Below are 26,688 nucleotides of genomic sequence, written 5' to 3' on the forward strand. Positions count from 1 at the left end.
AAAAATGTTTTCCACCGGAGTACCCCTTTAAGCTATCATTACCCCAATTGATTTTCTGTGTGAATGGTTCAATGCATAATATACAACTATGTACAAAGTATTTTATTTTCATGTCTCTTGGTATTGTTCTTACTGTCTGTATTTCTGAGTTTCAATAAAATGCTCTTAATAATAAATAAATAAAAATAAAAGATTAATGCAGAACCAAAGTACATTCATGTAAAACATCCCCACCTGCGTGGTTCACTGGAACGTGATGTAATTGTGTTTGTTTGCCGTGCGAGTGACACGATGATAGCAGATGCTGTGACAAAGGCAGCACTAAGAACCAATTTGGAAGAATTCAGGACCATAATGGGACTTAAAGGATAAGTAGTTGTTAAGTGCCTAATCGTGGTTATTGCAACAACTTCACTGTGTACATGAATTCCTTTTACTAGGCATGTTGTTAATAAAGTTTAGTATAAAAGTGTGTTTACATGGGATTTATTTGTCGCAGATTATTTACTTTGGATTTGCTTAGGGAAAATACACAGTGTATAAGGGCTTCTTCAGGCTTAGGAATTTAGCAAGGACATTTTCCTCGCTGAATTCCTCTTGAATCTTTTCCCTTTTTTCTCCATGGTACTGGAGCAGAAAGGCTGTCCAGAATCCGGCAGCAGTGATTGGCAGGTGTGGAGGAGCAGAAGGTTTTTGGGGAAGCTGGTAGGTACTGGTAGCTGATCTCACCATAGACTGGATGAAATTTGAGGGCCTCATTTACTAAGAGTTTCGGGTTTTTACTAGTGGGGAAAGTTGTTTCAGACTTGCAGGATTCCTCTCTATTTACTATTGGGAAAAGTCGGGAACATTTTCTGACCAGCTTTTTCTAGGTCGATATTTCCAGCCATTTACCCACAGGATTTTCTGTGATTTCAATAGTAAATCAGTCGGGTTGTGAAACCATGCCCCTTTTCAGACCGACCACACCCCCTTTGCGACAGATCACACCCCTTTTTGGCTTTTCACAGTGCAATGTCGGGTTTGTTGGATTTTCCAGGCACACACTGTTGCACACTGGTGCAGACTGGCACAGACATGTCTCAGACACTCTGCGCCAAAATAACCAGACAAAAACTGGTCCATTTTAGCTTAGTAAATGAGGCCCTGAGTGCACCTGTGGCTCAGGTGAGAGGCGGCTACAGGGAAAGAGTGCTTAGATGCTTACAGTCTTACTGCCAGTCCCTGAAGGTCAAAAGCAGGATAAGGCTGGTGTCACATCACGTTTTTCAACTACGGTTCCCACATACGTTTTCATTAGTGAAAACGTATGGAACGGTATTGAAAACGGTATACATAGGCAAAGCATTGCAAACCGTATGCACCCTGATGCATACGGTTGCGTACAGTTTGCTTGCAATACGGTTTTTAACAGTACTCCAAACCGTGTTCAACCATGATTTTGACTCTGGTTTAAAAACCGTATTGCAAAAGCATACCTTTTTTTTTAACATGGACGTCAATGGGAAACGCACATGTATATGGTTCCATATGGCGAAACAGTATGCGTTTTTTCTTTGCACATGCGCATTTGCATCCTAAAGTCCCCACCCAAGACCCCTCCCATTAAAAATGGACAGAATTTTCAAAAACGTATGTTTTTTTTTTTTTTTTTTTTATAAAAACCCATGGAACTGTTAAAAACAGTATACTGTTTAAAAACCCATGCGATTTATTTTTTCCCATACTGTTCCATCCGTTTTTTTCCCATACGGTTTTTGATAGAAAACGTATGCGGGAACCGTAGTTGAAAAACGTGATATGAACCCAGCCTAGCTGGGTTCACACTACGTTTTTGCCATGCTGTTTTCAATCCGTTTTTCTAAAGAAAACCGTATGGCAAAAAAACGGATGGAACAGTATGGAAAAAAGTAAACTGTATGTGTTTTTAAACTGTTTTTAAAAGTGCATACAGTTCCGTCAGTTTTTATAGAAAAAAACCTATACGTTTTTGAAAATTTTGTCCATTTTTAATGGGAGGGGTCTTTGGTGGGGACTTTAGGATTCAAATGCGCATGTGCAAAGTAAAAACGTATACGTTTTTCCCGTATGGAACCGTATACATGTGCGTTTCCCATTGACGTCCATGTTAAAAAAACGTATGCAGTTACAGTACGCTTTTTAAACCGGAGACAAAATTGTGGTCAACCACGGTTTTGACTCCGGTTTAAAAACCGTACTGCAACCGCATACGTTTTTTTTTTTTAACATGGACGTCAATGGGAAACGCACATGTATACGGTTCCATACGGGAAAAACGTATACGTTTTTACTTTGCACACGCACATTTGAATCCTAGAGTCCCCACCCAAGACCCCTCCCATTAAAAATGGACAAATTTTTAAAAACTTATGTTTTTTTTTTCTATAAAAACTGACGGAACTGTATGCTCTTTTAAAAACAGTATACTGTTTAAAAACGCATACAGTTTACTTTTTTCCATACTGTTCCATCCGTTTTTTTGCCATACGGTTTTCTTTAGAAAAACTGATTGAAAACAGTATGGCAAAAACGTAGTGTGAACCCAGCCTTAGGGTGGTTAGGGTTGCTCAGATTCCATCCCGGAATGTTCAGTCTTCTGCCTGAATCTAATACTGGAGTGTGAACTTTGCAGCAGAATTGCATTTCAATGGGATTCTGTGGCTGTTCATAAACCAGATATTATTAACTCCGGTGTCCGCAGAAAGAATAGACATTCTATTCTTTCTGCAGTCTCCGCATGGAAATGAATTGTAGTCTATGAGATGGCACATTTCCGAGCAGTACTAGCGCCGACATTCCAGTGCGGACAATCCCCCTGTGCACATAGCCATACAGTGGCAACATTATAGATGAGATTTTTAAAAGGAATCTGTCAGCTGTATTTTCTGCTAAAAGCTGCAGATGCTGTTGGATCGTTGTTGGTTGCTAAACGTAATAAAGTTGCCTGTTTATTTTTTTAGCTAAGTGTCAAGGAGGTGGGGGGCGGGGCTGATCAATTGTCACCTGACACATCTTCTTACTCTCCTTCACTTCACTTGGAGCAATTGGAGACAAGATGGATCCACAGACTCAAGACCCTCCATCCGAAGGGCCTTAATTAATATGTTAGTTTTGTTCCGTTCTTGTAGTTCAAAATTATTTTAGTTTAAAGGTATATATGTTATATGGTATTCCTTGGGAATCCACTTGTTTTTATACTTTTTTAATTAGACATTTTTTAACAGTGGTCCCCCGTCTGAATGTCTTTTTGTTTGTTTGTATTCTGTAGGCTTCCCCCACCTGTCAAGTCATCTGAATCTTCGGCCCATATGTATATAGCTTGCAAGATTATGTACTAACTGTTATGCACCCTGCCTGAGACCTTCTCCTTGTTTTAATAATAAAAATTAAAGAATTGTTTTTTATATATAATTTTTTATATAATTTATATATAGAATACACTTTTACTTTTTATGGATATCTTAACACTGTCCGCGATAGCATCACGTTGACACTTTATATCTTTATATAGATACTTTATTTTTAGATCTTATATTTTATGTATAACCTAATATTGTTCATTACAGTTATTAATATGTGACACCCTATAGTTTGCACATCGTCACCTTAATATGGTTTAACACTTTTCCCTATAGATATTATATCTGTATATAGTCACTAGTATTCACTCTTTATAATTTTCTGCATCTCTTGATATGCCAAGTATTCTATCCCGTCACTTCATTATTCACGACCATCACCTTGTATTCACATTGAAGGGCATTTACTAAGGGGTTTAGTCATTTTTTTCTGACTATTTTTGGCGCAAAATTGTCGCAATTGCGCCTACCCTATAAATTGTGCGACTTTCCCTAGCAAGAGCTAGAAAGTCAAAAAAAAATTTCCCGCTTAATTTACGCAAGTTTTCAGTTTTTACTTGCAGTGGTCAGGAATTTATTAACTGAGACAGTCGCAGTTGCGCAATAAACTGTCGCAACGGCCATAAAAATTGACTAAATTTACTCCAGCTCCAACATGGAGCAGGAAAAGCTACTGCCGCCCGGGCTCCGACATACTTTCTCCCCACTACCCTCACTGCGCTACCAGGACACTACAGTGATTTATATCCCCCCCCTCTCACCTGCCAGCGCCACACAACTCCCATCTGTCTGCTGTTGCAAGACTACAAGTCCCAGCATGGCCTTACAGTGAGGACACGCTGGGAGTTGTAGTCTTGTAGCAGCGGGAGCTGAGCGGCGCGGGCGGGAGACAAGGGGGGGGGGGTAGCGGGGAGGCCATATGAGGAGCCCGGGCGGGAGACAAGGGGGGTAGCGGGGAGACCGTATGAGGAGCCCGGGCGGCTGCACTGTAATGTCAGCCCGGGCTCCTGCCCTGAGAGCCATAGGCTTTGGCTGTCAGGGCATGCTGGGTGTTGTAGTTTTGCAACAGCTGGAGGGCCACAGTTTGCAGACCACTGGTGTGTGGTCTGTAAACTGTAGTCCTCCAGCTGTTGCAAAACTAAACAGCTGAAGGGGACCGGCGAAGAAGTTCACTTACCCTTCCGAGGCTCCAGCGACGATCGCTGTCGGAGATCGTCGCGCGGCACTGTCGCGCGGCACTGTCGCGCGGCAGTGTCGTGCAGCGCTGGATCCTACGGAAGTCGGTAAGTTGCGCAGGCTTCCCAACCAGGGTGCCTCCAGTTGTTGCAAGACTACAACTCCCAGCATGCCTGGACAGCCTTTGACTGTCCAGGCATGCTGGGGCTTGTAGTTTTGCAACATCTGGAGGCACCCTGGTTGGGAAACACTGTTTTAGGCCAGTGTTTCCCAGCCAGGTTGCCTCCAGATGTTGCAAAACTACAACTCCCAGCATGCCTAGACAGCCTTTGACTGTCCAGGCATGCTGGGACTTGTAGTTTTGCAACATCTGGAGGCACCCTGGTTGGGAAACACTGTTTTAGGCCAGTGTTTCCCAGCCAGGTTGCCTCCAGATGTTGCAAAACTACAACTCCCAGCATGCCTAGACAGCCTTTGACTGTCCAGGCATGCTGGGACTTGTAGTTTTGCAACATCTGGAGGCACCTTGGTTGGGAAACACTGTTTTAGGCCAGTGTTTCCCAGCCAGGTTGCCTCCAGATGTTGCAAAACTACAACTCCCAGCATGCCTAGACAGCCTTTGACTGTCCAGGCATGCTGGGGCTTGTAGTTTTGCAACATCTGGAGGCACCCTGGTTGGGAAACACTGGCCTAAAACAGTGTTTCCCAACCAGGGTGCCTCCAGATGTTGGGAAACACTGGCCTAAAACAGTCACCCTGGTTGGGAAACACTGTTTTAGGCCAGTGTTTCCCAACCAGGGTGCCTCCAGATGTTGCAAGACTACAACTCCCAGCATGCCTGGACAGCCTTTGACTGTCCAGGCATGCTGGGGCTTGTAGTTTTGCAACATCTGGAGGCACCCTGGTTGGGAAACACTGTTTTAGGCCAGTGTTTCCCAGCCAGGTTGCCTCCAGATGTTGCAAAACTACAACTCCCAGCATGCCTAGACAGCCTTTGACTGTCCAGGCATGCTGGCACCTTGGTTGGGAAACACTGTTTTAGGCCAGTGTTTCCCAGCCAGGTTGCCTCCAGATGTTGCAAAACTACAACTCCCAGCATGCCTAGACAGCCTTTGACTGTCCAGGCATGCTGGCACCTTGGTTGGGAAACACTGTTTTAGGCCAGTGTTTCCCAACCAGGGTGCCTCCAGATGTTGCAAGACTACAACTCCCAGCATGCCTGGACAGCCTTTGACTGTCCAGGCATGCTGGGGCTTGTAGTTTTGCAACATCTGGAGGCATCCTGGTTGGGAAACACTGTTTTAGGCCAGTGTTTCCCAGCCAGGTTGCCTCCAGATGTTGCAAAACTACAACTCCCAGCATGCCTAGACAGCCTTTGACTGTCCAGGCATGCTGGGGCTTGTAGTTTTGCAACATCTGGAGGCACCCTGGTTGGGAAACACTGGCCTAAAACAGTGTTTCCCAACCAGGGTGCCTCCAGATGTTGCAAAACTACAAGTCCCAGGTTGGGAAACACTGTGCCCGGCCTCCGCCCCACCTTACTGTAAGGGCATGCTGGGAGTTGTAGTCCTGCAGCTGGGGGCAGGGGACAAGCTTGTCACTTGCCCACACATCTCCTGCACCACACAACTACAACTCCCAGCATGTCCTTACTGTAAGGGCATGCTGGTAGTTGTAGTCGTGCGGGGCGGGAGATGTGTGAGCAGGTGATAATAAATGTACTAACCCATTTTTTTTGTTTTCTTCTCATTTCAGATCCGTTTATCCTGTGGACTCCTTCGGATTCGGTGGACTACTTCGATGACCAGCGTTTTTCTTTGTTTGATTTTAATAAAATGGTTAACGAGGGCTTGTGGGGGAGTGTTTTTTGTAATAAAAATTTTTTAAAACCTGTTGTGTTTTTTTCTTACTTTACTAGACAGGCTTAGTAGTGGAAGCTGTCTTATAGACAGAGTCCATTACTAACCTGGGCTTAGCGCTAGCCACAAAAACAGCTAGTGCTAACCCCCTATTATTACCCCGGTACCCAACGCCACAGGGGTGCCGGGAAGAGCCGGTACCAACAGGCCTGGAGCGTCAAAAATGGCGCTCCTGGGCCTAGGCGGTAACAGGCTGGCGTTATTTAGGCTGGGGAGGGCCAGTAACAATGGTCCTCGCCCACCCTGGGAACGTCAGGCTGTTACTGTTTGGTTGGTATTTGGCTGAGAATGAAAATAGGGGGGACCCTATGCGTTTTTTTTTTTTTAAATAAATAATTAAATATATTAAAAAAACGCATAGGGTCCCCCTATTTTTATTCTCAACCAAATACCAACCAAACAGTAACAGCCTGACGTTACCAGGGTGGGCGAGGACCATTGTTACTGGCCCTCCCCAACCTAAATAACGCCAGCCTGTTACCGCCTAGGCCCAGGAGCGCCATTTTTGACGCTCCAGGCCTGTTGGTACCGGCTCTTCCCGGCACCCCTGTGGTGTTGGGTACCAGGGTAATAATTGGGGGTTAGCGCTAGCTGTTTTTGTGGCTAACGCTAAGCCCGGCTTAGTAATGGACTCAGTCTATAAGACAGCTTCCACTACTAAGCCTGTCTAGTAAAGTAAAATAAAAAAAAAACACAACAGGTTCCTTTTTTACTTTGGTAGTGGCTTTTTCTGCTCCATGTTTGAGCTGGAGTAAATTTAGTCAATTTTTAACCTTGTTGCGACTTTTTTTTTACGCAGTTACGACTGTCGTAGTTGATAAATACCCGACTAAAGCAAATCCATTTAGAAAAATGTACTACGTGAGCAAGTTTGAATTTTCTTGCTTTTCTTGTTCTTCATCCAAATTGTCGCACGAAAACACACGTAGTCGCAGTTGCGACAATTTTGCGACAATTATAGTAAAGAAAACCTGACTAAACCCGTTGATAAATGTCCATCTAAGTCCACATGACACGCCCCCTGAGGAAGCAAGTGTAAAAACGCGTTTGGGGCTAAGGTGAGGTGTCCAGGCAGGGGGCATTTTATGTCTTTTGGCAGATATACTTGCTAATTATTGCTGTATTTTTGTACTCGATTTTAGAGACTTTCTATTACTGTTATACTACTACATAGATATATATAATATATTGAGCACCTTGCTACCATGTGTTTAGTTGTACTAACGTTATGTGATTAGGACACACTCGCCTTCTCTTGTTTGTGTATCCGATATACCTCCCAATTTATGTCTTTTATGATATTTTTATACATGTTTTTGTATTAATAAAGATTCAAACGTTTGTTACTTATATACTTTGTGTGTCTGTTGTGTTTGGGTATATGCTTGAAGGGTGACCACTGTATAGCCTTTCTCAGATTGCTGTAGTAACTTGGCATAGTGAATGAACTACTAAACGCCTCTTTTAAATGATAAAATAATAAAAAATATTAAAGTAACAAATGTTGCAGTATTCCCCTCAGTGCGATAAATTGCTATTAACAGTGATGTTTATGTGAATAACTAATGTGTTTCCATTTTACCTTTCTAGCTTTAAAGAACAACATAAAAACACAAGCGCTTAAACAAACCCAGCGGACTGTCACCCACGACAATACGTGCTTATTTTTTACTGTGCTGGGTGACATACTGGTGTAAAACCAAAAATTAAATATTCAACGAAAACATCTCATACATTCCCATCATTTTTTTAGTAGAGTTAATATAATTCGGTGCCAACGGCAGAGAGTTCTTATTTGGTGTGGGATGACAAAGTACACAGCGGCTTAGTCATCACTCCCAGGTTATTCTGCCGGTGTCTAATCATACTCTCGCTATTATAAACTTTAAAAAAAACATAAATATGAGTTCTCTTGTTTGTGAGGCTGCCCAAAGCAATTTCCTGTCCACGTCTAGTGATCCTCTGAATATTTTCTTAGCTTTAATCTACAAACACCTGGGAATGTCATTTTCTGCTTCAAGGGTAAACTACAAAAAAGGCTACCTATACATAATGCCACCTATATGTTCCTAATTCCTAATATTTCTTTTATTTTTATTTTTTTGCTTTCACATTCTAGTGTAAGCTGATTAATGAAATAATACAATTTAAAATGTCTAAGAACAATCCCCATTGAGACAGAGGGGTACAGTAATATATACCATAGGTATACCTATTGATTTAAAGGGTTCTTAATTTTGTGTTGCTTAAAACATAGGGGGAGGGGCACATAAGTAATTCCTCGCCGGCACATGATCACATTGGATTTATGCAGAGGTGCACACCTGAGGCTGTCTGTGCCCCAACTACACTCAATTGATAAATAAAGCGTAAAATGACGGTACAAAGTGTAAAAATTCTAATTCTTGCATTTTACGCTAGGCAGACACTTATTCCCTATCCACAGGACAGGGGATATGTTTAGTACCCCATTAATGCAGTATTCTGGCTGGAAGAATTTTGTTTGCTTTTCAATGGATAGGTAATAAATGCTAGATCGGAGGGGGTACAACTGCTGTGACCTCCACCAATTGCCAGAATGAGGGACCTGATCCTCCATTTATGCCAGCCAGGAGACCAAGGCTAGGGGAGTTTAAATGGAGCCACAGTTAAAGGGGTACTCCGGTGGAAAACTTTTTTTTTTTTTATTAACTGGTGCCAGAAAGTTAAACAGATTTGTAAATGACTTCTATTAAAATAATCTTAATCCTTCCAGTACTTATTAGCTGCTGAATACTTTAGAGGAAATTATTTTCTTTTTGGAACACAGTGCTTTCTGTTGACATCACGAGCACAGTGCTTTCTGTTGACATCACGAGCACAGTGCTTTCTGTTGACATCACGAGCACAGTGCTTTCTGTTGACATCTTTTTCCATTTTATGAACTGTCCAGAGCAGCATATGTTTACTATGGGGATTTTCTCCTACTTTGGACAGTTCTTAAAATGGACAGAGATGTCAGCAGACAGCACTGTGTTCCAAAAAGAAAAGAATTTCCTCTGTAGTATTCAGCAGTTAGTAAGTATTGGAAGGATTAAGATTTTTTAATAGAAGTAATTTAGAAATCAGTTTAACTTTCTGGCACCAGTTGATTAAAAAAAAAAAGTTTTCCACCAGAGTATCCTTTTAGACATTCTTCCTGCCTCGCTATTTAAGGAGGTCTACAGCACTGATGCAAACAGCCATGGCCTGGTAACTAGGGGGGATGAGGGACAAGAGTCCTCACTCTGGAGATCAGTGAGGGTCCCAGCAGATGTCTATGGGCAGATTACTCTTTTACGTTCACACTTGTGTATTTTTGCAGCAGATCTACTGCAAATTTGCTGCTGCCGATTTTGCTGCCCAATGACTTTAATTGGTCGCAAAATCTACTACAGATCTGCAGCAGAAAATATGTGAACATACCTTAAAGGGTTTGTGCGCTGCCCTGCAGTTCGGAGCTCCGCTCACAGCTTCCGGAAGTTCATTACTCCGAATGCTGTGTGCGGGCTTCCGTGTTCGCGGCCGCCGGGCGTGACGTCACGCCCAGCCCCTTCGTGACGTCTCGCCCGCCCCCTCGTGATGTCACGCCCGCCCCCTCTACCAAAGTCCATGGGAAGGGGGCGTGACAGCGGTCGACCTCCTTCCCATAGACTTTCGTTGAGGGGGCGGGCGGGCGAGACGTCACGAGGGGGCGGGCGAGACGTCACAAAGGGGCCGGGTGAGACGTCACGAAGGGGACGGGCGTGACGTCACGCCCGGCAGCTGCGAACACGGAAGCCCGCATACAGCGTTCGGAGTAATGAACTTCCGGACGGTGTGAGCAGAGCTCCGAACTGCAGGGCAGCGCACAACCCCTTTAAGGTTATCTGCGAATTTCCGCAGTGTATTTTCAGTGTAAAATCCGCATCAGATTTTGCTACCATTGACTTCAATGGGTCAGCAGAAAATCCGCTATGGAGGCAGATTTGCAGATTTTCCATTGGACCCATTGAAGTCATTGATAGCAAAACTCGCTGCAGATTTTCCTCAGCAAATACACTGTGGAAAACCTGCAGGTAATCTGCCCATGTGAACGGACCCTAAGGGTGTATTCACACGTACAGTATCCTGCACATATTTGATGCACAGGATTTGAAGCTGCAGATTATATACTGCAGAGTTTACTGGAAACTAAATGACTGAACACAGCTTCAAATCGTCAGCTTCTAATCCTGCGCATTAAATGTAGGCAGGATACCGTATCTGTGAATACACCATTAGGGTACATTCACACGTACAGGATCTTCTGCATATTTTCTGCAGCTTAAATCCGCTGCGGAAAACATGCAGCAAAAATATGCAGAAGATCCTGTACGTGTGAACGAACAGGATCTTATTTTCTGCTGCAGATCTGCTGTACCAGGGTGCCTCCAGCTGTTGCAAAAATACAATTAGTTGCAGAATGATCTCTGAGATGCTGTTAAAAATAAATATTGGGTCGAAATTACAGAAGAATTGTGAGAAAACCGTCACACACAGGTACAGACACTATATCATGAACTACACTAACTTTACAGCCCCTGTAGCATTGAAATGGAATACCCCTTTAACCCCTTAAGGACTCAGCCCATTTTGGCCTTAAGGACTCAGACAATTTAATTTTTACGTTTTCATTTTTTCCTCCTCGCCTTCTAAAAATCATAACTCTTTTATATTTTCATCCACAGACTAGTATGAGGGCTTGTTTTTTGCGCGACCAGTTGTCCTTTGTAATGACATCACTCATTATATCATAAAATGTATGGCGCAACCAAAAAACACTATTTTTGTGGGGAAATTAAAACGAAAAACGCAATTTTGCTAATTTTGGAAGGTTTTGTTTTCACGCCGTACAATTTCTGGTAAAAATGACATGTGTTCTTTATTCTGAGGGTCAATACGATTAAAATGATACCCATTATTACATACTTTTATATTATTGTTGCGCTTAAAAAAAATCACAAACTTTTTAACCAAATTAGTACGTTTATAATCCCTTTATTTTGATGACCTATAACTTTTTTATTTTTCCGTATAAGCGGCGGTATGGGGGCTCATTTTTTGCGCCATGATCTGTACTTTTTTTTGATACCACATTTGTATATAAAAAACTTTTAATACATTTTTTATAATTTTTTTTTAATAAAATGTATTAAAAAAGTAGGAATTTTGGACTTTTTAAAAATTTTTTCGTTCACGCCGTTCACCGTACGGGATCATTAACATTTTATTTTAATAGTTCGGACATTTACGCACGCGGCGATACCAAATATGTCTATAAAAAATGTTTTTTACGCTTTTTGGGGGTAAAATAGGAAAAAACGGACGTTTTACTTTTTTATTGGGGGAGGGGATTTTTCACTTTTTTTTTACTTTTACTTTTACATTTTTTTACATTTTTTTTTACACTTGAATAGTCCCCATAGGGGACTATTCATAGCAATACCATGATTGCTAATACTGATCTGTTCTATGTATAGGACATAGAACAGATCAGTATTATCGGTCATCTCCTGCTCTGGTCTGCTCGATCACAGACCAGAGCAGGAGACGCCGGGAGCCGCACGGAGGAAGGTGAGGGGACCTCCGTGCGGCGTTATGAATGATCGGATCCCCGCAGCAGCGCTGCGGGCGATCCGATCGTTCATTTTAATTGCGAACTGCCGCAGATGCCGGGATCTGTATTGATCCCGGCACCTGAGGGGTTAATGGCGGACGCCCGCGAGATCGCGGGCGTCGGCCATTGCCGGCGGGTCCCTGGCTGCGATCAGCAGCCGGGATCAGCCGCGCATGACACGGGCATCACTCCGATGCCCGCGGTTATGCTTAGGACGTAAATGTACGTCCTGGTGCGTTAAGTACCACCTCACCAGGACGTACATTTACGTCCTGCGTCCTTAAGGGGTTAAAGGGGTACTCCGGTGAAAACCTTTTTTTTTTTTTTTTTTAAATCAACTGGTGCCAGAGAGTTAAACAGATTTGTAAATTACTTCTATAAAAAAATCTTAATCCTTCCTGCACTTATTAGCTGCTGAATACTACAGCAGAAAATATTTTCTTTTTGAAACACAGAGTGGTCTGCTGACATCATGAGCACAGTGCTCTCTGCTGACATCTCTGTCCATTTTAGGAACTGTCCAGAGTAAAAGGAAATCCTCAGCAGTGCTCTCAGCAGTGCTCTCTGCTGAGATGTCAGCAGAGAGCACTGTGCTCATGATGTCAGCAGACAGCTCTGTGTTTCAAAAAGAAAATAATTTCTGCAGTAGTAGTCAGCAGCTAAGTACAGGAAGGATTAAGATTTTTTAATAGAAGTAATTTACAAATCTGTTTAACTTTCTGGCACCAGTTGATTTAAAAAAAAAGTTTTTCACCAGAGTACCCCTTTAATAATAAAATTATGGTCACCCAATTTAGGAGTTTACTGAAGACAAATTATTATTATGGAGTATAGTGAGTGCTGTATAAATCCAGTAAGCAGCCACACTTTTACGATAGAGGCCAGGAATATGAGCTGGAAAGGCTGCGTTCACACATAATGTAATATTTTGAGCAGTATTTGGACCTCATTTTGAAGCTCATAAATTGGACAGTACAATATGTCTACCCATAACCAGAGGTGAAGCTATAGAAAAGCTGAGAAAAACTATAATAGAAAGATTTCCCCCTTTTTTTAGTGTTTTGGACCCAATCAACATGCAGCAGCCCAGAGGGAGGTCAAATGCCCAGGAAAGCTGGGTGATAACCTCTATAGCAGTTGTAATGGTGGCCAAATTGGTGTCACACAGAATCCCCCCCCCCCCCAGAAAAACTGATATAATGAAAATAAATTTTTATTATTAATATATTATTATTATATTAGTATTAAAATATATTTTTATTGAGATATCAATAAAAGTGATACAATAATTAAATTAGTAAATAGAAGAATATATGTATAAAAGACAGATAGTATAATATTTATATAATTGATTTATAACTGATTTTACCTGATATTCATTTTTGAACATGATGCTGTCTTCGTAAGGTTTCTGTATTCTGTGAGCCCAATATGTCTGTAACATACAAGTGATCTGGTTACACATACTGCACATACATTAGACTGCGCATTGGAATTCGAAAGATACAGGACAGCCACAGGTTCACAGCTAAAATGGTTCCAGTATCATAATCGCTTACTAAAGGACTTTTTCCTGATTATAATATTGTTCAGGTATTTTGCATAAAATATTTGGGAATCAAGCAGCAATTCCCTTATTAATCATCATAAATTACATTTCTCCAGCTGGTGCGGGGCATCCAAAAAGCTATCAGGGCACCTGCAGACAAATTCTAATTCATCGTGGACTCTTCGCCAGATTGGCAGGTGAAGGTTTCTTCCAGGGGGTTACATTTTAATGTTAAAATAAAACAGTTTGGTGGCTATGTATACTTTGTCAATCATGTTTATTGCTCTGCTGCATCTAATATAAAATATTAGGCAATTTTCTCACTTCATCATTCTTGAATGGTCTTGATAAAATGTCTCCTACCTTTTTGGGTACAGAAGTAAGAAGTTTGTAGTCTTGTGGTACTGATTCATATGATCCCAAGGGAGCAAACAAAGTGGGCTGCTACATGACTGTTGGATCAGACTACACATAGGGTCTGTTTGTAGTCTGTAGACATGGAATTTTTGGTACCTGAAATAGTATGCTTCCCTTCTGCAGATTTCTAGGTGATAGTCAGCATCTCCTCAGGTCCACTGTTATCCACTCCTGCCCACCAACACACAATAGACATTCAGTTTACGGTCTACCGACACCCTCTAGATCAGTGGTCTTCAACCTGTGGACCTCCAGATGTTGCAAAATTACAACTCCCAGCATGCCCGGACAGCCGTTGGCTGTCCGGGCATGCTGGGAACTGTAGTTTTGCAACATCTGAAGGTCCGCAGGTTGAAGACCACTGCTCTAGATGGACAAGCCTAGGTTTATCAATTGGACAGGCCACAAAACAGGTTCTCTATGTTCTCTTACATTGTAAAACTACACTACCTTCCGCTGACAACAAATGACATACTTATATACACTACTGTTTGCCTCCTTTTATCAGTAATATAGTGCAGCGCTTAAAGGGGTACTCCGGTGAAAACCTTTTTTCTTTTAAATCAACTGATGCCAGAAATTTAAACAGCTGGGGGGCAGAACAGCGCTCGTGGGTCACATAGGATTAGTTCCCCGATGGGGACAGCGCAGCGCTGGGCTGATAATTCATTCATTCCCGATGGGCCAAACCGGTATTGCGGTATGGGAAAAATTCATATCGTGCAGCACAAAAATTTCGGTATTCGGTATGAACCGGTATACCGCCCAGCCCTAGGTAGATGGTATGCATGGTGGATTAACATCTGCCAAGTCATTTTTGCCAATCTTTTGACTTTGGTGTTGTTTACAGTAGGGATCGACCGATATCGTTTTTTTAGGGCCGATACCGATAATCGGTGGAGGTTAGGGCGGATAGCCGATAACTTATACCGATATTCCGGTATAAGTTATTGGCTATTTATCCCCCCGCGACACCGCTGCAGATCATTGATTTAAAGCGGGCGCTTTAAATCAATGCACTGCAGTGGCTTTTGCGGTGCCATAGGCCGCCGCCGCCACCACCCGCTTCTCTCCCCCTACCTGTCTGGGTGGTCCGGGCCATCCTTCCTTCCTGTAGTGTCCTGCGGCATGGAGAGTGAACCGGTCCGGGCTGTCCTTCTTCTCCGGGGGTCATCTTCTCCACTCCGGGCCGGCTCCGGCCTAGTAATGCAGCATAGACGCAGCTGCGCAGTGACGCCCGTGCGCAGCGACGCACCTGATGTCACGGCGTAGCGGCTTCTATGCAGCTTACTAGGCCAGAGCCTGCCCGGAGTGGAGAAGATGACCCCCAGAGAAGGACAGCCCGGACCGGTTCACCCTCCACCCGGAATGCCGCCGGACACTACAGGAAGGATGGATGGCCCAGACCACCCCTATTACGGGTAAGTTTAATTTTTTTTATTGACTCGGAGGGTGGGGGAGGGGCCCGACCAGTATAGTGGTATGGGCAAAAATCCATGCCGGTATACCGCCCAGCAATACGGTGGGGGGTTCGACGCGGTGCGGTGGGTCGGGGGGGGGCGGTCGCGGTGCGGCGGGTGGGGGGCATTCGCGGTGCGGCGGGTCGGGGGGGGGGGGGGGGGGCGGTCGCGGTGGGGGCGGTGCGGGGGGGCGGTGCGGGGGGCGGGACATTATCATCTTATCGGCAAGGTAATTGCCGATACCGATAATGCCCAAAATCGTGATTATCAGCCGATAATATCGGCCATACCGATCAATCCCTAGTTTACAGCAGGTTTAGGGTTTTTGCTGAATCGTACCCATACTGGAGTTTACTGGATATCCAATTATTAGTGTGGCCTGTGCTTTCCAAGTTCATTGCACCTCCTAGTGACATTGCGTTTGTCATTTAGTGTTTCTGAGATTTCTGTTCTCATTTGTTCTGAACTACTACTCTAAATATGCTGCAGTTATTTTGGTAAATATTTACTATACCAATTTTTATGTATTTTTAGGTGATTACTGATGGGTATTTGTTACGCCGAGCGCTCCGGGTCCCTGCTCCTCCCCGGAGCGCTCGCGGCGTTCTCCTCTCTGCAGCGCCCCGGACAGACCCGCTGACTGGGAGCGCTGCACTGACACTGACGACGGGGATGCGATTCGCATAGCGGGACGCCCCCGCTCGGGAATCGCATCCCAAGCCACTTACCTGTCCCGGTCCCCGGCTGTCACGTTCTGGCGCGCGCGGCTCCGCTCTCTAGGGCGCGCGTGCGCCAGCTCTCTAAGATTTAAAGGGCTAGTGCACCAATGATTGGTGCCTGGCCCAATCAGTCTAATTAGCTTCCACCTGCTCCCTGCACATATAACCTCACTTCCCCTTCCCAGCATTGCCGGATCTTGTTGCCTCGTGCCAGAGAAAGCGTTTTGTGTATGTCCCAAGCCTGTGTTCCAGACCTTCTGCTGTTGGCCCTGACTACGACCCTTGCTGCCTGCCCTGACTTTCTGCTACGTCCGACCTTGCTCTTGCCTTGTCCTTTTGTACCGCGTCTGTCTCAGCAGTCAGATAGGTTGAGCCGTTACCGGTGGATACGACCTGGTTGCTACCGCCGCAGCAAGACCATCCTGCTTTGCGGCGGGCTCTGGTGAATACCAGTAGCAACTTAGAACCGGTCCATCGGTACGGTCCACGCCAATCCCTCTCTGACACAGAGGATCCACCTCCAGCCTGCTGAATCCTGACAGTATTCTTATCCCGTTCTTTTATTAAGACCTGGGGGCAACTGAGTGCAGGGAGCCATTATTTGACCCTGAGAAGGCACACAGTATTATTACAATAGTGTATTTTCAGGTGTTTGGTTCAAACTTGGATGAGTTCTTTATCTCTATTACGTTATGTCAGTTCAAGAGGGAAAAATCTGCTTAAATGAGACGAATTTTAGAACTTTCAGTTATATGTTTATGTGCAAGTAGTAACAAAAAATTTCTCTAAGTTATTAGGTTTATGATCTAAACAATTTTCACAAATGATGGAGGTACTTAAATAGTTCACTGCTTGGCAAATGATGGATGAAATTATTATTGGGTGTCTGTAATTAGAAAGCATAACTGCGTGACTGTCTGTCATAACCATGGAGATGATTTATATTCTAATAACTATTTCCATGTAATGTGCAAGATCAATTAAATAATGATCTGTATGGAGGCCACCCCATGTGAAAGCTGCCTTAAGTTTAAATTCACTTCGCTATGTGAAACAGACAAAATATTGAAATAACTACAAAGATCGGCCAAGCTTTACTCATTGATCTCATTCCATGTATGCATCTATTATGCTTGTCTTGCCTATCAATTCCTAATTCATCTATGTGCATGCATCTATTAGTCATGGCTTCCCCATCAATCTACAAAGCATGCATGCTGATGGATCTTGCTCATCCATCCTCATTGATTCTGTAGTCATTCTCATCCGTCATGTATATCATGTCCATCTTTATTGCGTACATTCATTCAAGTACCACGCTATGCAATATCATGTTACTGCACTGATACTGAGTATGACAGAGATCAGTCATAACCATCACAAAGTCACGTTGTATCCAGATATATATAACAAGAGTAATATGGATGAGCATAGCGTTGGCACTACACAATGAGAAGCTATAAGGCTATAGAAGCTATAAATCTATAGAGACTATAAAGAGGATATATATGCTCAAATTGCCTCTGGGTGCTCAGAACTTAAAGGAGTAGTCCAGTGGTGACCCAGTGGTGAACAACTTATCCCCTATCCTAAGGATAGGGGATAAGTTTGAGATCGCGGAGGGTGCGACCGCTGGGGCCCCCTGCGATCTCAAGTATGGAGCCCCGACAGCCCGTGGGAAGGGGGCGTGTCGACCTCCGCACGAAGCCCCCTCAATACAACTCTATGGCAGTGCCGAAGCGCTGCCTTCGGCAATCTCCGGCTCTGCCATGGCGATGTATTGAGGGGCGTGTCGGCCGCCGCTTCGTGTGGAGGTCGACACCCGCTATCTGGCCGGAGAGCCTGGCCCCCGTACAGAGAGATCGCAGGGGGCCCCAGCGGTCGGACCCCCCGCAATCTCAAACTTATCCCCTATCCTTAGGATAGGGGATAAGTTTTTCACCACTGGACTACCCCTTTAAAGGGGTTATCTAGGAATCGAAAAACCGAAGAGATAATTTCTTTCAAAGACCACTCCTTGTCTGTATCCAGGTTGGATGTGGTTCTGCAGCTCAGTTCCATTGAAGTGAATGGAGCCAAGTTGTAATACTAGTTACTAGCAACTAGAAAGGATAATTACAAAATAACTCCATTGCATATGATATATTCTTTGATATAAAATTAATTAATATTTATATTATGCACCCTGTATAAATATATTTTAAACTCTATATATCTCTCAATAGTGCAGGATATTTAATTAATATTTCTGGATTATAAAATTAAAAACTAGATTTCCGATGTTATCCTGCACTATTGAAACATATAGAATTTAAAATATATTTATACAGGGTGCATAATATAAATATTAATTAATTTTATATCAATGAATATATTAAATGCAATGGAAATATTTTGTAATCATCCTTTCTAGTTGCTAGTAACTATAGCCTAACTGTATTATTTGGATAAGTGACACCATTTTGGGGCTTATATTTATTTAAAAATATATATATATTTGTAGGTGTTTATTTTTATACCGCATCTTATATGTGCAATATAGCCTAATATATGTTGTTTCTTACCATTTAAGTGGCTAAACTCAATTTTTACTTTTGTTTTTTTTTTCATTTGTTGTTTTTATGTGTCTTTTATCTTTGTGTGAACTATGTCATACATTATCCGACTTATTTTGGATTGACAACACCACAGGGAAAGGTTTGGAGGAGCATTATGCACCTGTAGCAGTTGGTATGCATTATTCGATCTTCAGCTCCTCCCCCTCTCTTCCTATTTAAAGGGGTTATCCACCATAAGGTGATTTTAGTACGTACCTGGCAGGCAGTAATGGACATGCTTAGGAAGGATCTGCACTTGTCTTGGGGCTAAATGGCTATGTCATGAGATTACCATAACACTGTGGCTAGCTTTTTGTGAACTAGTATTTCCTGTTTGACTTTTCTTTTTTGACTACAAATCCCACAATTCCATTTTACTCCCTCCCACACATCAGCCACCCACCCAGTAAAACATAAATGAGCTGCATACATCAAAAGACCTGTGGTTTTCAATCAGGGTGCCCACAGCTGTTACATTAGTTGCAGATTGATCTCTCTCCCACCAAACAATCACTCCACCCATTGAAGCAGACAGGCTTCCTGTCATCAGCTGACTAGAGAGTCAGGTCTCGGCCGCATTGCAACCTGATATAATCTGAGACAAAAGTCATTTTGTATGCTGATAAAAATAAAAATTGGAGTGAAAATCACAGAAGAATTGTGAGAAAACCGTCACACACAGGTACAGACACTATATTATGAACTACACTTAACTTTACAGCCCCTGTAGCATAGTCAAATAAAAAAAAAATCATTGAATACCCCTTTAACCCCTTAAGGACCAGGCCATTTTATACCTTAAGGACCGGAGCGTTTTTTGCAATTCTGACCACTGTCACTTTAAACATTAATAACTCTGGAATGCTTTTAGTTATCATTCTGATTCCGAGATTGTTTTTTCGTGACATATTCTACTTTAACTTAGTGGTAAAATTTAATGGTAACTTGCATCCTTTCTTGGTGAAAAATCCCAAAATTTGATGAAAAAAATGAAAATTTTGCATTTTTCTAACTTTGAAGCTCTCTGCTTGTAAGGAAAATGGATATTCAAAATATATTTTTTTTGGGTTCACATATACAATATGTCTACTTTATGTTTGCATCATAAAATTTATGAGTTTTTACTTTTGGAAGACACCATAGGGCTTCAAAGTTCAGTAGCAATTTTGAAATTTTTCACAAAATTTTCAAACTCACTATTTTTCAGGGACCAGTTCAGTTTTGAAGTGGATTTGAAGGGTCTTCATATTAGAAATACCCCATAAAAGACCCCATTATAAAAACTACACCCCCTAAAGTATTCAAAAAAACATTCAGTAAGTGTATTAACCCTTTAGGTGTTTCACAGGAATAGCAGCAAAGTGAAGGAGAAAATTCAAAATCTTCATTTTTTACACTCGCATGTTCTAGTAGACCCAATTTTTGAATTTTTGCAAGGGATAAAAAGGAGAAAATTTTTACTTGTATTTGAAACCCAATTTCTCTCGAGTAAGCACATACCTCATATGTCTATGTTAATTGTTCGGCGGGCGCAGTAGAGGGCTCAGAAGGGAAGGAGCGACAAATGGTTTTTGGGGGGCATGCCGCATTTAGGAAGCCCCTATGGTGCCAGGACAGCAAAAAAAAAAACACATGGCATACCATTTTGGAAACTAGACCCCTCAGGGAACGTAACAAGGGGTAAAGTGAACCTTAATACCCCACAGGTGATTCACGACTTTTGCATATGTAAAAAAAATATATATTTTTTTTACCTAAAATGCTTGGTTTCCCAAAAATTTTACATTTTTAAAAAGGGTAATAGCAGAAAATACCCCCCAAAATTTGAAGCCCAATTTCTCTCGATACAGAAAACACCTCGCATGGGGGTGAAAAGTGCTCTGCTGGTGCACTACAGGTCTCAGAAGAGGAGGAGTCACATTTGGCTTTTTGAAAGCAAATTTTGCTCTGGGGGCATGCCGCATTTAGGAAGCCCCTATGGTGCCAGAACAGCAAAAAAAAACCACATGGCATACCATTTTGGAAACTAGACCCCTCGGGGAACGTAACAAGGTGTAACGTGAACCTTAATGCCCTACAGGTGTTTCACGACTTTTGCATATGTAAAAAAAAAATTTTTTTTTTACCTAAAATGCTTGTTTTCCCAAAATGTTTACATTTTTAAAAAGGGTAATAGCGGAAAATACCCCCCAAAATTTGAAGCCCAATTTCTCCCGATTCAGAAAACACCCCATATGGGGGTGAAAAGTGCTCTGCTGGCGCACTACAGGTCTCAGAAGAGAAGGAGTAACATTTGGCTTTTTGAAAGCAAATTTTGCTCTGGGGGCATGCCGCATTTAGGAAGCCCCTATGGTGCCAGAACAGCAAAAAAAAAACACATGGCATACCATTTTGGAAACTAGACCCCTCGGGGAACGTAACAAGGTGTAACGTGAACCTTAATGCCCTACAGGTGTTTCACGACTTTTGCATATGTAAAAAAAAAAATTTTTTTTTACCTAAAATGCTTGTTTTCCCAAAATGTTTACATTTTTAAAAAGGGTAATAGCGGAAAATACCCCCCAAAATTTGAAGCCCAATTTCTCCCGATTCAGAAAACACCCCATATGGGGGTGAAAAGTGCTCTGCTGGCGCACTACAGGTCTCAGAAGAGAAGGAGTAACATTTGGCTTTTTGAAAGCAAATTTTGCTCTGGGGGCATGCCGCATTTAGGAAGCCCCTATGGTGCCAGAACAGCAAAAAAAAAACACATGGCATACCATTTTGGAAACTAGACCCCTCGGGGAACGTAACAAGGGGTAATGTGAACCTTAATACCCTACAGGTGTTTCACGACTTTTGCATATGTAAAAAAATATATATTTTTTTTACCTAAAATGCTTGGTTTCCCAAAATTTTTACAATTTTAAAAAGGGTAATAGCAGAAAATACCCACCAAAATTTGAAGCCCAATTTCTCCCGATTCAGAAAACACCCCATATGGGTGTGAAAAGTGCTCTGCTGGCGCACTACAGGTCTCAGAAGAGAAGGAGTCACATTTGGCTTTTTGAAAGCGAATTTTGCTCTGGGGGCATGCCGCATTTAGGAACCCCCTATGGTGCCAGGACAGCAAAAAAAAAACACATGGCATACCATTTTGGAAACTAGACCCCTTGGGGAACGTAACAAGGGGTAATTTGAACCTTAATACCCTACAGGTGTTTCACGACTTTTGCATATGTAAAAAAATATATATTTTTTTTACCTAAAATGCTTGTTTTCCCAAAAATTTTACATTTTTTAAAAGGGTAATGGCAGAAAATACCCCCCAAAATTTGAAGCCCAATTTCTCCCGAGTACGGCGATACCCCATATGTGGCCCTAAACTGTTGCCTTGAAATACGACAGGGCTCCAAAGTGAGAGCGCCATGCGCATTTGAGGCCTAAATTAGGGACTTGCATAGGGGTGGACATAGGGGTATTCTACGCCAGTGATTCCCAAACAGGGTGCCTCCAGCTGTTGTAAAACTCCCAGCATGCCTGGACAGTCAACGGCTATCTGGCAATACTGGGAGTAGTTGTTTTGCAACAGCTGGAGGCTCCGTTTTGGAAACAGTGGCGTACCAGACGTTTTTCATTTTTATTGGGGAGGGGGGTTGTATAGGGGTATGTGTATATGTAGTGTTTTTTACTTTTTATTTTATTTTGTGTTAGTGTAGTGTAGTGTTTTTAGGGTACAGTCGCACGGGCGGGGGTTCACAGTAGTTTCTCGCTGGCAGTTTGAGCTACGGCAGAAAATTTGACGCAGCTCAAACTTGCAGCCGGATACTTACTGTAATCCTCCGCCCATGTGAGTGTACCCTGTACGTTCACATTGGGGGGGGGGGGGGGGAACATCCAGCTGTTGCAAAACTACAACTCCCAGCATGTACGGTCTATCAGTGGATGCTGGGAGTTGTAGTTTTGCAACCGCTGGAGGCTCCGTTTTGGAAACAGTGGCGTACCAGACATTTTCATTTTTATTGGGGAGGGGAGGGGGGCTGTGTAGGGGTATGTGTATATGTAGTGTTTTTTACTTTTTATTTTATTGTGTGTTAGTGTAGTGTTTTTAGGGTACAGTCACACGGGCGGGGGGTTCACAGTAGTTTCTCGCTGGCAGTTTGAGCTGCTGCAGAAATTTTGCCGCACCTCAAACTTGCAGCCGGATACTAACCGTAATCCTCCGCCCATGTGAGTGTACCCTGTACGTTCACATTGGGGGGGGGAACATCCAGCTGTTGCAAAACTACAACTCCCAGCATGTACGGTCTATCAGTGCATGCTGGGAGTTGTAGTTTTGCAACAGCTGGAGGCACACTGGTTGTGAAACACCGAGTTTGGTAACAAACTCAGTGTTTTGCAACCAGTGTGCCTTCAGCTGTTGCAAAAGCTACAACCCCCAGCATGTACGGACAGCGGAAGGGCATGCTGGGTGTTGTAGTTATGCAACAGCTGGAGGCATACTACTTTGGCTGGGGATGCTGGGGATTGTAGTTATGCAATAGCTGGAGACACACTGGTTTACTACTTAACTCAGTGTGCCTTCAGCTGTTGCAAAACTACAACTCTCAGCAGTCACCGACAGCCAACGGGCATGCTGGGAGTTGTAGTTATGCAACCACCAGATGCACTACTACAACTCCCAGCATGCACTTTAGCTGATTGTGCAAGCTGGGAGTTGTAGTTACACAACAGCTGAAGGTACACTTTTCCATAGAATGTGCCTCCAGCTGTTGCAAAACTACAAGTCCCAGCATGCCCATAAGGGCATGCTGGGAGTTGTGGTGGTCTGCCTCCTGCTGTTGCATAACTACAGCTCCCAGCATGCCCTTTTTGCATGCTGGGAGCTGTTGCTAAGCAACACCAGGAGGCTGTCACTCACCTCCAACGATCCTCGCCGCATCAGGTCAGTCCCTCGTCGTCTCCGCCGCCGCCGCCGCTGCTCCTGGGGCCCCGATCCCAACAGGGGCGCCGGGGATCGGGGTCCCCAGCACCTGGGGTGCACGTCCCGCACCCGCTCACGTCCTCCGGAAGAGGGGCGGAGCGGGTTGCGGGAGTGACACCCGCAGCAGGCGCCCTGATTGGTCGGCCGGTAATCCGGCCGACGAATCAGGGCGATCGTGAGGTGGCACCAGTGCCACCTCACCCCTGCTGGCTATGGCTGTTCGGGGCCGTCTCTGACGGCCCCGATCAGCCAATAATTCCGGGTCACCGGGTCACTGGAGACCCGATTGACCCGGAATCCGCCGCAGATCGCTGGACTGAATTGTCCAGCGATCTGCGGCCATCGTCGACATGGGGGGTCATAATGACCCCCCTGGGCGATATGCCCCGATGCCTGCTGAACGATTTCAGCAGGCATCGGGGACCGGCTCCGCTCCAGATGGTTGCGGGGGGCCGGTAAAACACATGACGTTCTCATACGTCATGTGTCCTTAAGGACTCGGAAATGGAGACGTATGAGAACGTCATGTGTCCTTAAGGGGTTAAGTAACCTCAGTATATCTTATCCTTTGTATGACTGAGGCTGTGAATTAGCAGCCGAAACGTGTCACCTTGTCTGTACCTGCATTTTGCTCTGGTAAATAAATCCTCAAATTCTACCGTCAAAAGCGCTGGACCATCTTGCTTTGTTTGAATTTACCTGGAAGTGGTCTGTTCCGGTCCGAGACTCTTGGGCCTGTAAGGGTGAGCTGGACGTTGCAGCACATTGTTATAATAATACAACACCAAGGGCATAATAAAAATAAATAATAATAATAATACAACACCATACCAACTGCCATCAGCAAAATACCTTTACCACCATCTGTGCTGCCTATAGTCACTGGCGCTAACCCGAGAAATGTGGAAGACATTTACATATCCCTCATACCAGCGACAAGGCTGGGGCATACCACAAGGCCCAGCCATTCGCAGGTTACCTACCCTGCTGGTCAGCCGGTTTACTTTACCTCCAGACTGGCCGCCATCATACTACACCCACCTGCTGTTGTGCTGCCACAATCCCTTTATGGGTACAATACTGTGTTATCATTTTGAAATGGATTATCTTTAATTCACTATACGAATAGACTGTAAACCTGTTGCCTTTATACTCCCCCCAAATAGTCCCAGTGAGACATCTTTTAACCTCTAATTCTGTATTGGTTTAGCGATTTATTGCTATTGATATTTGTTTTTATAGTGAGAGTAGTTTATTACTTTGTTCCATTGGCAACATCTAGGTAATAAATACCTTTAAAAGGCCAGGCCTGGTGTTAATTCCTCTTTATAAGTCTAAAGACAAGAACTATAGTGCTCAATTTTTCTTTATTCGTCAAGCACCTAAATCTTCAGATCCCATTCTGCTTGACAGAGCCTTGTGGCAGGATTATCTCCATAGTAGCAACACAGTAAACAACTCTCTATTGCGTTTATATTAAAGGCTGCAGACCCCAGTTCCGACACCTTTCTCTCTTCTATTAGACATTGATCAAACCTCAATGCATATATGCAATATTAGTGCTGGGCGGTATGACCAAAAATGTATATCACAGTATTTTTCAAAATGATGGCGGTTTCACTGTATTTAACAGTATTTTTTTTTTTTACTCATTCCCCCCATGCAAGTCACCTCCCCATGCAAGCGCTGAAAGCCAGTGAGCGGCATCATTCATTTCCCGATGTGGGGAGGATGTGCAGCGCTGCCGCTCACAGGAGGAGAAGTAGAGCAGCGCGGTCATATATGATTAGTTCCCCAGTGTGGGGACAATGCGCTGCGGCTGATAATTAATTGAAGGGGTGGATGTGGGGGGCCCAACCGGTATTTCGCTATATGAAAAATTGATATTGTAAAGAAAAAACACACTGGTATTCGGTATGAACCGGTATATCGCCCAGCACTATGCAATATAAGCATATTAGTATTCTATGTATGTTTTGGTCTCCAGTTGTTGCAAAACTATAACTTCCAGCATGCCTGGACAGCCAAAGGCTGTCCAGGCATGATGGGAGTTGTAGTTTTGCAGCAGCTGGAGGCACACTGTTTGCAAAACACTGATCTACTTAAATTGTTCTTTTCATTTAAATCAATGTATGTTCTGTTCTCTCCTCTCTTCTGAATGGACTGAGATCTAGTAGTGTTAATGAAAGATTTAGGAGCCCTTTGATACTGCTTGGATCTGTGCCCTTGTAAACCAATGTATCCAATAGGATTTTATCAGGGATGTTTTGAAATGAACTGGTGCCAGAAAGTAAAAAAAAAAATTGTGAATTACTTCTATTTAAAAATCTTTAGCATTCCAGTACTTCTGTATGCTCCAGAGGAAGTTGTGTAGTTCTTTCCAGTCTGACCACAGTGCTCTCTACTGCCACCTCTGTTTGTGTCAGGAGCTGTCCAGAGCAGGAGAGGTTTGCTATGAGGAATTGCTCCTACACTGAACAATCCCTGACATGAACAGAGGTGCCAGCAGAGAGAACTGTGGTCAGAGTGGAAAGAACAAAACAACTTCCTCTGGAGCATACAGCAGCTAAGTACTGGACAGATTCATATTTTTAAATAGAAGTAATATATAAATCTGTATAACTTTTCACTGGAGTTCCCCTTTAAAGCTGACATGTTCTTCTATTGTACCGTAAAGATGTAACTGTCTCTCTTTCACAAAAAGAAGATACAGCAAAAAGCTTTTCTTATAATATGATGTCTAGACTATAACATCCTTCTTTGTGAACTGTTGACAGGCTCCATTTTGTCCAGAGCCATAATAGGACTTCCAGAAAGTGGCATGGGACCTAAACCAACCTTTATCTGATTTA

General features: G+C 43.4%; 1 protein-coding gene across 8 annotated transcripts in view; it reads right to left on the bottom strand.

Annotated features, from left to right (window-relative positions):
• CFAP20DC (CFAP20 domain containing) overlaps positions 1-26,688 on the bottom strand; it is a 512,401-nt gene that overhangs the window by 474,166 nt on the left and 11,547 nt on the right. For 6 of the 8 annotated variants that reach the window (XR_008844939.1, XM_056524504.1, XM_056524495.1 and 3 more), the window contains exon 2: positions 13,501-13,566. Coding sequence is in view for 7 of the 8 variants with exons in the window: in XM_056524504.1 (XP_056380479.1) it covers positions 13,501-13,566 (66 nt within the window). In the remaining variant the exon portion in view is untranslated. Of the gene's footprint in view, positions 1-13,500; positions 13,567-14,043; positions 14,175-24,535; positions 24,585-26,688 lie in introns of those variants that run through there. The other 2 variants (XM_056524502.1, XM_056524501.1) reach the window with 2 other exon arrangements.

Source organism: Hyla sarda, chromosome 6 (genome assembly GCF_029499605.1).
Source record: "Hyla sarda isolate aHylSar1 chromosome 6, aHylSar1.hap1, whole genome shotgun sequence".
Classification (NCBI taxonomy): Eukaryota; Metazoa; Chordata; class Amphibia; order Anura; family Hylidae; genus Hyla; species Hyla sarda.